The sequence below is a fragment of the Loxodonta africana genome, chromosome 17, assembly GCF_030014295.1.
Source record: "Loxodonta africana isolate mLoxAfr1 chromosome 17, mLoxAfr1.hap2, whole genome shotgun sequence".
Taxonomy (NCBI): Eukaryota; Metazoa; Chordata; class Mammalia; order Proboscidea; family Elephantidae; genus Loxodonta; species Loxodonta africana.
The window spans coordinates 27,031,383-27,043,715 of record NC_087358.1 but is presented as its reverse complement, the minus strand read 5'-3'; the positions used below and the strand labels follow the sequence as shown (position 1 = coordinate 27,043,715).

Genomic DNA, 12,333 nt, shown 5'->3' with positions numbered 1-12,333 from the left:
TACATTATAGTGTAAAATAAAGTATGGAGTGAAAAAAATCTTACAGATTAAATTCTTAACCAAGAGGACCTTGTTTATAATTGTCTATTTGAAATTTATCATACCTCCTTTCTGTATAAGAACATAATATATCCATATTATTTCAACATTCTCAGGCTTACTCCTTTTCTTCAGAGGATTTGTTAATTATCTAAAAGTGAGAAACATGTCTGAAAGTATGGCAGCTGCTCACAGAACAAGGTATTTCTTCTTATTATAAAGGTAAGAAGTGTTGATATATTAACTGTTCATTCCCTTTACATATTCAGATTTACTAGATACACGTTAAATGCTTAATGTGTACCCATGATATTTACTTTGATTTAGTATATTTAATATATTTCTGTGCTCTTTTTTTTCTAAATTGTGCTTTAGGTGAAAATGTACAGCACAAAGTGGTTTCTCATTCAAAAATTTATACAGAAATTGTTTTGCGACATGGTTTGCAATCCCAGCAATGTGTCAGCACTCTCCTCCTTTCCACCCCGGGTCCCCTGAGTCCTCTGGCCCAGTTTTCCTGTCCCTTCCTGCCTTCTCACCTTCGCTTTTGGGCAGGTGTTACTCATTTGGTCTCATACATTTGATTGAACTAAGAAGCACATTCCTGACGTGTGTTATTTTATGGACCTGTCTAATCTTTGGCTGAAAAGTAAACTTAGGGAGTGGCTTCAGTTCTGAGTTAGCAGAGAATCTGGGGGCCATAGTCTCAGGGGTTCCTTCAGTCTCTCTCAGACCAGTAAGTCTGGTCTTTTTTTGTGAATTTGAATTTTGTTGTGTATTTTTCTGCGGCTCCATCTGGGACTCTATGGTGATCCCCGTCAAGAGCAGTCAGTGGTGGTAGCCGGGCACCGTCTAGTTCTTCTGGTCTCAGGCTGGTGGAGGCTGTGGTTCATGTGGTCCATTAGTCTTTTGGACTGATATTTTCCTTGTGTCTTTGGTTTTTGTCACCTTTGCCCTGGATGGGATGGAACCAATGGATGTATCTTAGCTGGCCGCTTGCAAACTTCTAAGACTGCAGACACGACTCACCAAAGTAGGGTGTAGAACATTTTCTTTATCAATCATGTTATGCCAGTTGACCATAGTCCCTCAGCCCCAGCAACTCAGTCCTTCAGGGTGTTTGGATGTGTCTAAGAAGCTTCTTAAACTTTTTTTTTTTAATTATTGTATTTTAGATGAAGGTTTTTAGAACAAACTAGCTTCTCATTAAACAGTTCATATACATATTGTTTTATGACATTGGTTAACAACCCCATGACATGTCAACACTCTCCCTTCTCGACCTTGGGTTCCCTATTACTAGCTTTCCTGCCCGTTGCTGTCTTCTAGTCCTTGTTAATCTAATTTTGTTTTATGGGCCTGTCTAATCTTTGGCTGAAGGAAGAACCTTAGGAGTGACTTCATTAGTGAGCTAAAAGTGTGTCTGGGGTCCATATTCTCAAGGTTTCTGCAGTCTCTGACAGGCCAGTAAATCTAGTCTTTTTTTGTGAGTTAGACTTTTGTCTTACATTTTTCGCCAGCTCTGTCTGGGACCTTCTATTGTGATCCCTGTCAGAGCAGTCAGTGGTGGTAGCAGGGCACCATCTATTTGAACTGGACTTAGTCTGGTGGAGGCTGTGGTAGTTGTGGTCCATTAGTTCTTTGGACTAATCTTTCCCTCGCGTCTTTAGTTTTCTTCATTTTCCCTTGCTCCCGACAGAGTGAGACCAGTGGAGTACCTTAGCTGGCTGCTCATAAGCTTTTAAAACCACGGACACTATTCACCAGGAAGCTTGTATAACTTTGCCTTGGTCAAGTTGTGCTGCCTTCTGCTATGTTGTGTGTTGTCTTTTCCTTCACCATAGGTAACACCTGTTTACTATTTTAGTTAGCAATTTCCCCTCCCCTTCTGGTAACCATCTGAGTGTAAACCTTTTCTTGAGTTTTTATAATAGTGGTCTCCTACAGCATTTGTTCTTTTGTGGTTGACTTGTTTTACTAGGCATAATGCCCTCCAGATTTGTACACGTTGTGAGATGTTTCACAGATTCATCATTGTTCTTTATCATTGCATAGTTTTTGATTGTGTGTATGTGTCATAATTTGTTTATCCATTTATCTGTTGATGGACACTTAGGTTGTTTCCATCTTTTTGCTATTGTGAATAATGCTGCAGTGAACATGAGTGTGCATATATCTATTTGTGTCATGGCTCTTATTTCTCTAGGATATCTTCCTAAGAGTGGGATTGCTGGATTGTATGGTGTTTCTATTTCTAGCTTTTTAAGGAGGTACCATATTGTCTTCCATAGTGGTTACACCGTTTTACATTCCCACCAGCAGTGCATAAGAGTTCAAATCTCCCTGCAACCTCTCCAACATTTTTTACTTTTTTTTTTTTTCATTAGTGCCAGTAATATCAGGGTGAGATGGTATCTTGTTGTAGTTTTGATTTGCATTTCTCTACTGGCTAGTAAGGAGCCCTGGTGGTGCAGTGGTTAAAGTGATTAACTGCTAACCAAAAGATTGGCAGTTGGAAAACACCAGTGGCTCCATGGGAGAAAGATGTGGCAGTCTGTTTCCCTAGAGATTTACAGCCTTCGGAATTTCCTCATGTGTCTGTTAGCTGTCTGAATGTCTTCTTTGGTGAAGTGTCTGTTCATATCCTTTGACCATTTTTTAATTGTATTATTTGTGTTTTTGTTGTAGAGGTGTTGAAGTATTTTATAGATTTTAGAGATTAGACCCTTGTTGGATGTGTTGTAGCCAAAAATTTTTTCCCAGTGCGTAGCTTCTCTTTTTATTCTTTTGGTGAAGTCTTTTGATGAGTGTTAAGTGTTTAATTTTTAGGAGCTCCAGGTTATTTGGTTTATCTTCTGGGGTTTGTATATTAGTTACTGTTTGTATTGTATTTATGCCATTTATTAGGGCCCCTAGCATTGTCTCTCTTTTTTTTTTTCCATGATCTTTATCGTTTTAAGTTTTATATTTAGTTCTTTGATCCATTTTGAATTAGTTTTTGTGTATGGTGTGAAGTTTGAGTCCTGTTTCTTTTTTTTTACAGCTGGACATCCAGTTTTGCCAGCACTATTTGTTAAAAAGACTGTCATTTCTCCATTTAATGGACTTTGTTCCTTTGTCAAAGATCAGCTGACCATAGGTGGATGGATTTACATCTGGGTTTTCGATTCTCTTGCGTTGGTCTGTGACTGTCATACTGCTACTGTGCTGTTTTGACTACCATGGCTGTATAGTAGGTTCTGAGGTCAGGCAGTGTGAAGCCTTCTGCTTTGTTCTTTTTCTTCAGTAATGCCTTGCTTATCTCAGGCCTCTTTCCTTTCCATACAAAGTTGATGGTTAGATTTTCCATCTCGTTAAAGAATGCTGTTTGTATTTGGATAGGGATTGCATTGTATTTGTAGGTACAATTTTGGCTAGAATTTTGTTGAGAATTTTTGGATCTATATTCATGAGTGATATTGGGCTGTAATTTTACTTTTTTGTAGCATCTTTGCCTGGCTTTGGTATCGAGGTTATGCTGGTTTCATAGGATAAATTTGGGAATATTCTTTTTCTATGCTGTGAAATAGTTTGAGTAGTACTTGTGTGAACTCTTTGAACATTTGGTAGAATTCTCTAGTGAAGCCCTTCAGACCAGGGCTTTTTTTTTGTTGTTGTTGGGAGGTTTTTTTTTTTTTTTTAACCTCATCAATTTCTTCTCTTGTTATGGGTTTGTTCATATTATTTCTGTGCTCTTAATAGTCAGCTTATTGAAGTTTAGTAAGTTGTGGACTTATTTAGATAACTTTTAGATTTTTTAAAGTTGAATTTCACATATTCATATTTTTATTATATGAGTGAGCTGAAGTACTTCTCTAAGATACATAGTTTCTAGTTAAAACTTAGCTGATATATTAAATCAGACTTTTTAAATTTTTGGAGCCCTGGTGGTGTAGTGGTTAGGAGCCTGGCTGCTAACCAAAAGGTCAGCAGTTCGAATCCACCAGCTACTCCTTGGAAACCCTATGAGGCAGTGCTGCTCTGTCCTATAGGGTCACTATGATTTGAAATTGACTCAATGGCAACAAGTTTTTTTAAAGATTGACCATAGATTATGAAAAAAATACCCACCAGCACAAAATTTGAAGGCTTGAAAAACAAGCCAAATATGGCAGAGTGCTTGCACAGAGGGGTGGACATTTTGTATAAAACAGTATGATATCCACATAAACATCTGGTGGAAAAAACCTCAAATCTATGTTTGAAGAGCAGTTTGCCATCCATTGATTTTAACGGTCTGAATCAAGGAACAAAAGTTGTGTGAAGAAAATAGGAGCTCTTAATTTCTCAGTATGTGTCAGTTTGTATCAGCAGTGCAAGGCTACAACTTAGATAAAGGGGAATATAAAGAAATGAGCAGAGATTGTCTAACTGGTTATCTAGTGAGTTTGTGTAGGCTGTGTATATAGAAGTACTGTTTATTTATTGTGCAACCAGAAATATCTTCACATGAGCAGACCTCAGATTTTTACTGCCTATCCTATTTTTTTAAAGCAAGTACTCACACTTAATGTCTAGAAAGGATTTAAATTTTTAAAATATTTGACCTTCGTAAACAAAAGGTCTGCTAACATGCTTGAGTATGTGGTACTATAAGTACAATGTGTTCCAAGGTTACTGTAATTAAATTTCCTTCGTGGTGGTGGTGGGTTTTTATAAATAAGTTGTATGGTTTATGATTTGGTTGCTCAAGTTTTATCTCTAACTTGTATGAGTTACATGACAGCTTACATAATTTTTGCCTGCTTAAGAGTACAGTGAATATAATTATTTCTGGATCATATTAAAGTATCTTATAAAATGTTCAATTAAGGCTTTCCCCCCGCAAAGTGTTATTCTGTGAGTAATCAATGTATACGTGATTTAATAGTTCTAGAAAATGGGTTTTGAAATGCATTGTAATGGTACCAAGGTCCCCGGGTTATGCAAATGGTTTGCACTCCACTGTTAACCTAAAGGTTGGCAGTTCGAGCCTACTCGAACTTCTGTAAAGACGATAGCCAAGAAAACCCCACGGAGCCGTTCTACTCTGTAGCACGTGGGGTCACCATGAGTCAGAATTGACTTGACGGAAATGGATTTTTTTTGTTTTGGTATCAGTGACACATTTTAATATGTATTCTTTCTTTGCCCTAGACTGCAGCGACCAGACATTCCTTCCTATACCAATGTGAAATTTCCAGATGATGTGTCAGCCTACAACTTTAATAGGATAGAAGACTACTAATAACAGAAGAAAAGACACAGCTTCAGAATTGAATGGCAGGGTGGCTTATCCTGAAAAGCCACTTCTGTTCATTCTCTTAAATATTTGTATTTCATTTGTTTTGCACATTGGCCTATGTGCTCATTTAAAAGATTTGCATATACTTGAAGTAACCATGAAGTTGGTAGCAGTAAAATCCAGTCACATTTGGTTAATCAGTGTTTGATAGAATTGAAAGAGTTGAGTGGTGAACAGTCTTCCAGCATGTAAGCGCCACTGACTTCTGACCTGACATTTAGCATAATAAATATGAAATTATTAACCTTGTCAAATGCTTTAGTTTCTGGCTCTTAGATTTATCTAGTAACTCTGCGTATAAAACGTCCTTTGTTATATATAAAGTTTATTGAAATCTTCAGTGCTGATTATTTGAGAGGTTTTGTCAGATTTTGACCATGATATTTACATTATTCAGCAAAATTCATTCTGTAAATAACCATGAGTTAAATTACTGCCTCTCTTGTTTTAGGAATTGTGTCTAGATATCTTTTCATTAATTTTAAATTAAGTGAACTTAATATATATAGAAAATTTGGGTATTAAAAAATATAGATTGTTTTAGGACAGATTTTGAGAAGATGTGAGTGTACCAAATGTCCTTTATAAGAAAACTTTTTTTTTTTTTAAAGGGTATACCAGTGGGGATTCTCAAGTGAGGAGCTTAGTTTTTTGCATTGCCCGTCTTAGAGATTCTTGCAGGAAGAGATTGTATTAGATATTATATTTATTTCATTTAAGATATTTTTGAAAATTCTCTGAACAAGTTATTCTCATTTGCAATTATCTTTTAAAAAGCCAATAAAAGTATCTTTCAATGTCATTGTAATAATTTTTCTTTAGATGTTTAAGTTTAGCAAATAGAAACTTGTACTATTAACAGCTTCTTGCTTTATGATAGTAGGGTTAACTTGTAAAAATCATATCCTGAATTGAGATATGCAAAATTTCTGTTTTCCAGTTATGGAAATATGTGCATTTGTGGAGTATAGGGGTACAGTGTGTATGGAGTGTGTATGTTTATTGAGAGAGAGTGTGCATGTGGGGAGGGAGATTAAAAATAGACTACAGTAACCATTATTACAACTGGAATCTACATTACATTCATAAGCTACTGTGTTTTGCATCTTGCAGATCATTTTATATCTCATTTGTTTTTCTGTTCGCAGTTATATCTTTGCTTTTGAATGCCAGCATTAAAAATGATGGAAATTATATCGTCTTTTAAACTTAAAAATCATTTAATACAGCCGTATAAAACATAAAATTGCTTGTTTATTATTAGATAGTGACTACCACTAAAAGGTTCATCTAACTGTTCAGGGACATTTTTCCATTTCTTAAAAATAAAATTTATTATGCTTTATAAGCTCTTTTGTATTTTGATTTTTTTCATTGTCTTTGGTAAATAAAATGTGCATGTTTGTTTTGCTAACGGAGCCTTCTATTTTTTGTTTTCCTTCATTCACTTTACACCCTGCACAGAATTTTTATTGTAGGTTAAAATACCTGTGTGTTGGGTAAAGAAAACAAAATAAGTGATTTAGTTGCTTAATTTGGAAATTGATAAAATGAGAATGTACTTGCATGCACACTCATGCTGGATCTCTTCATTATCTCATATTAATTTCCTATAGGCCCATATTTTCTTTTAATAATTTTTAAGTGAAATTATGATTCATAGTAATTTTAAATTATTAGGAAGTTCAGCTATCAAACATCCATTTTGAAAATTTTGTTTTAGGTTTTGTGGTATTCATACTTGGTTTCAGAAAGATATTTGCTTGTGTTTTATCGATTATGCCAAGACATTTGACTGTGTAGATCATAACAGGTTATGGATAACATTGCAAAGAGTGGGAATTTCAGAACACTTAATTGTGCTCATGAGGAACCTGTACATAGATCAAGAGGCAGTTGTTTTAACAGAACAAGGGTTTACTGTGTGGTTAAAAGTAGGAAAAGTGTGCATCAAGGTTGTATCCTTTTCACCATACTTATTCAACTTGTATGCTGAGCAAATAATCTGAGAAGCTAGACTGTATGAAGAAGAACGGGGCATTAGGATTGGATGAAGACTCATTAACAACCTGTGGTATGTAGATGACACAACCTTGCCTGCTGAAAGCAAAGAGAACTTGAAACAGTGATAAAGATCAAACACTACAATCTTTAATGTGGATTACACATCAACATAAAGAAAACAGAAATCCTAACAACTGGACCAATAAGCAACAACATGATAAGCAGAGAAAATATTGAAGTTATCAAGGATTTCATCTTACTTAGATCCCCAATCAATGCCCATGAAAGTGGCAGTTAAGATAGCAAACAGTGTATTGCATTGAGCAGATCTGCTGCAAAAGACCTCTTTAAAGTGTTGAATAGCAAAAATATCACTTTGAGGACTTAGGTGCACCCAACCTAAGCCGTGGTATTTTCATTTACCTCATATACAAGCGAAAGCTGGACAGTGAATGAGGAAGACCGAAGAATTGACACCTTTGATTTATGGCGTTGGTGAAAAATACTGAACGTACCATAGACTGCCAGAGGAATGAACAAGTCTGCCTTTGAAGAAGTGCAGCCAGAATGCTCCTTAGAAGAGAGGCTGGTGAGACTTCGTCTCATGTACTTTGGACAGCCTTTCAAGAGGACAAGTCCCTGGAGAAGGACATCATGGTTGGTAAAGTACAGAGTCAGCAAAAGAGAGGAAGGCCCTCAATGAGATGGATTGAGACAGCGGCTGCAGCGATGGGCTCAAACGTAACAATGATTGCGAGGGTGATGCAGGTCCGGGCAGTGTTTCACTCTGTTGCGCGTGGGGTCACTGTGAGTTGGAACTGACTTGATGGTACCTCACGACAACAACAACATACTTGATTTCAGAATAGGAATGTGCTTGTTTTGATCCAACATCAGAAATTCCTTTTTTTTTTTTCTAAAGCTATAAGGTTCAAGTGCACAAGTTTCCTAATCATCTATAATTGGTATAATTCACTTGTAGCCTTAAATTTCATCATCCAAGAAGGGGAATCACAATATCATTTTCAAAAACTTAACATTCTCTTGCAAATTTATCCAATCCTGCATATTTCATTTTCTGTGAACTTGGCTAGAACAGCTTCTGCTGTGGTTTGGAGACACTTGACTACCTTTGCATTCTGCCTTAAAGATTGAAAATTAAAACCCTTATTAGGATGACTAAACGATGTAAACTGGGGTTTGGAGGTTATTACAGAATTTTCTTGAAATTTTCCATTGTATTTGAATAAGCTAGTTATGGCCAGGATAATCTATTTTTGTCTTTAGCAATAAACTTTTATAGTCTGTTTTAAGGAGAAAATACATTTTTCTGTATTGTGTAGTGAGGATAGATTAAAAAATTTTTAAATTAGAAGGTAAATCTCATTACACTCAGTTAAAATTAAAAATCTCTAGTAGAGAAAATACTAATCTCTAACCTTTTGCGTTTGTAAGATATATCACATTTTGGACATGCCTTTTCAGTTGATAAATTGTAACCTGTTAAAATAGTAATTACTATTTCCAGTAAAACCTCTCATAACAGAAAAAGTGGAATGCAAAAAATTCAATTAAAAAAACTTCAGGATTCTTTAAAAAATATTTTTTTCAACTGGTCTGTTCTGTCACGAAAAAGCACAAAGGTAATGGTAGTGAAACTAATGCTGTATTTAGCTAGAGTGACATGTCCCAGGTTTGCTCAGAAAAGTCCTAGTTCATGCTTGTTTTCCCAGCTTAATTAAATAGAGCCTTCTCTCACTCTCAAAAGTGCCCTAGTTTGGAGGATAAATTAGGTGATCAGCCTATACATAATTGTACACTGTATTGAGTGAGAAGTGATTGCGTTATCCCGCTGCCATTTGAGAGAAGGAACTGGGACAAGAACAGAAGCCAATTATTCAAATTGTTGATGTCAAGGGGGTTATACTGTATATCTGTTGGCATACCACCATTCAGCCTTTTATATCCATGGCAAAGCTTAAGTTCTCAGTAGCTTCCATTTTAAGGGAAGTTACCTCATACCGTTGTTCAGGTTTGCCTCGAAATTATTTCAGGTGTGAGGAATTACATTTTTTTTCATCTATCAAAAAACTACTATTTGGGCTGTTAACTTGGGCTATGAAATTTCCATCTTATTCAGAAGTAGGGCCTTAAGACTTAATTGCTAGTGAGCATTGGTGCCAACTCATCCTAATACAGTAAACGGTGATGAAAGTGTGAAGTAACACATCCTAAATCCGGAGTTTTAACAGGATGAGCAGATCATGGAAAACATCCATGTAGCATTAGTTTATTGAGAATTATGAACGTTTAAAAGACATCTGAGTTCTACAGATCCCTAATCCTATGGGGTCTCCAGGAATGAATTCCTGATTGATTGATTCTTAGGACCTCTCTCTGGAGTGGTGATTATTATTCAATATGGTGCTTCATAATCAACTGGGAGCTGTTTTAGAAATTAACATTCCAGCCCCAATTCCTGGAGGTGTTGATGCAGCACATTTCCTTCCCATAGTTCGGAAGCCCTGGGATTTTGGTCTGGTGGCATTTTTCATTCCTTTGTCATATTAATGTCCTTTCTGTATCTAGCTCTTTATATGCATGTAGTAGAAAGTTATACAATGTGAGGGCAAATGTATCAGCAAGACTTCTTGCGGAAGAAGAAAAAGATACAAAGATCAGACCTTAAGGGTTAACGAGCATTGCTTGAGTTCCTGCTTCCTGTCCTCACTGAGTGAGGGCCTTCTGGTTTTAATGTCCCCCACACACAACATGGCCAGGGCAACAGGGTGTTGTGACAGAATGGAACTCTGTGCTAAGAAGGCAGTATTTACGATCTTGTGAAGTGACCAGCACTGGATTAATTACTCTATCCACATAGTTGATTTTTCTTGCCTAAACAAATTCCTTCCCTTCCCCATCCTTGGGGAGCCTATGGATTGTTGAGAGAGGCAGGTTGGCGTAATAGAAAGGATGGGATTTGGAGTCAGATTAACTTCAGTTGTTCATATACATTTGGCAATTGTCTGGGTCCTCAAATTCTAGAAAAATAACTTCTCAGAGAGGCCCTACCTGGCTTGTGTGTAGAAGAAGCTCAGAGAAATCAAGGTGGTATCTTCTTAAAAATAAGCCACTCTTCCCTGCAATAATGTAACCAAGTTAACCAGTACAACAAATTGCTTAGTTGCATAATTTCTACACAATTGTTTGGGTTTTGGTGGCTCAGTAGTCATATTCTGTAGTGTCTATTTTAAGTCTTTTATTATTTATTCCAGATATGTGCTAAAGGCACCTTGTTGGCAGCAGTAACATGGCTCCCAGCATAGTGAAGCAGGAAGGGAGGAAGTGGGAGGTAGTCTCTCTCCTCTGAGCTATAGCACTCTATAAGACAGTATATTATAATACTGTCTTAGCTTCTCTAGTGGAACAGAACCAGCATATATATATATTTAGGAGCCCTGGTGGCATAGTAGTTAAAGCGATCAACTGGTAACCAACAGGTTAGTGGTTCAAAACCACCAGTGGCTCCATGGGAGAAAGATGTGCCGGTCTGCTTCCGTGAAGATTTGCAGCCTCAGAAATCCTGTGGGGTCGCTATGAGTCAGAAGCAACTTGATGGATTGGGTTTTGGTTTTGGTTTTTGGTGAGTATGTATAAATCAAAACAAACCTAAAAACTTATTGCTGTTGGCTGTGACCCATTTTGACCCCATGTGTTACAGAATAGAACACCGTTCCGTAGGGTTTTCTTGATTGTAATCTTTAAAGAAGCAGATGGTCAGGCATTTCTTGCCTTTCACCACTGGGTGGGCTCGAACCACCATCTTTTTGGTTAGCAGCCAAGTGCAAACTGGCACCCAGGGACACACACACATACAGAGAGAGAGAGAGAAAGATGGATTTATTTTAAGGAATTGACTCACAAGATCATAGGGGCTGGCAAGTCCCAAATAAGTAGATCAGTTGACAAACTGGAGATCTTACAAGTTTATGTCCCGAGATCTGTAGGTCAGGTGACAGAAGAGTAAGGGAGTTCCGGCCAAATGTCTATTTATAGTCTAAAGGCAGAACATACCCTAGGGAAGTTTTATTTTTGCTTGTAAGGCCTTCAACTAATTGATTGAGGCCCACCCACATTATGGAGGATAATCTGCTTTACTTAAGGCCAGCTAATTTAATCACATATAATTCATTCATGAAAGCAATTAGACGAGTATTCGATCAAACAACTGGGCACCAGAGCCTAGTGAAGTTGACATATAAAACTGACCAACATGTATGCTTTGCTTTGTTCCGTGTTGTGGTGGTTTCTGTTTTTGTTTGATCATTGATAACCTTTTGGCAACTCTGGTCCTTTTGATCATTGTATTCTCATAAACTATGTACCAGGATATTTCTCAAAATTCAAAATAATTACATTGAAGAAGAGAAGAGAAAGACAGCGAGGGCAGACAGAAGGAATGTCAGGACAGTGATGGGGAGGAAAAAACAAAACAGGTACATAGGAAGGAAAGCATATTGTGCCAGTAATCCCAGCTGTAGATAACTCACTGGCAGCCACTAATGAGCAACATGCCCCCATTGGAGAGTTGAAGAGCAAACCCCAAATCTTACATAGAGACCCTCTGTTTGCAAAGATGGGAAACTGTTATGGGTTGAATTGTGTCCCCCACAAAAAGATGTTGAAGCACTAACCCCCGGTACCTGTGAGTGTGACCTTGTTGGAAATAGGGTCTTTGCAGATGTAGTCAAGATAAGGTCATACTGGATTAGGGTGAGCCCGAATCTAATGACTGGTGTCCTTATAAGAGGAGAAGAGGAGGCCTATAGGGAGCCCCTTTGTCCTATTGTCAGACCAGATGGGAGAAAGCCATGTGACAACAGGCAGAGATTAGAGTGATACATTTACAAGCCAGGGAATGCCAAGGAACAACCAGAGGATAAAAGCATGGAACAGACTTTCCCCTA

The 12,333-nt window shown here is 37.3% G+C and overlaps 1 protein-coding gene across 1 annotated transcript in view; it reads left to right on the top strand.

The window, feature by feature from the left end:
• The window catches only part of NDFIP2 (Nedd4 family interacting protein 2), a 52,098-nt gene extending 45,316 nt beyond the window's left edge, over positions 1 to 6,782 (top strand). The window contains exons 7-8 of the mRNA XM_003409344.4: positions 156 to 261; positions 5,215 to 6,782. Coding sequence (XP_003409392.2) covers positions 156 to 259 — 104 coding nt within the window. The 3' untranslated portion in view covers positions 260 to 261; positions 5,215 to 6,782. The remainder of the gene's footprint in view (positions 1 to 155; positions 262 to 5,214) is intronic.
• The last annotated feature ends 5,551 nt before the right edge of the window (positions 6,783 to 12,333 follow it).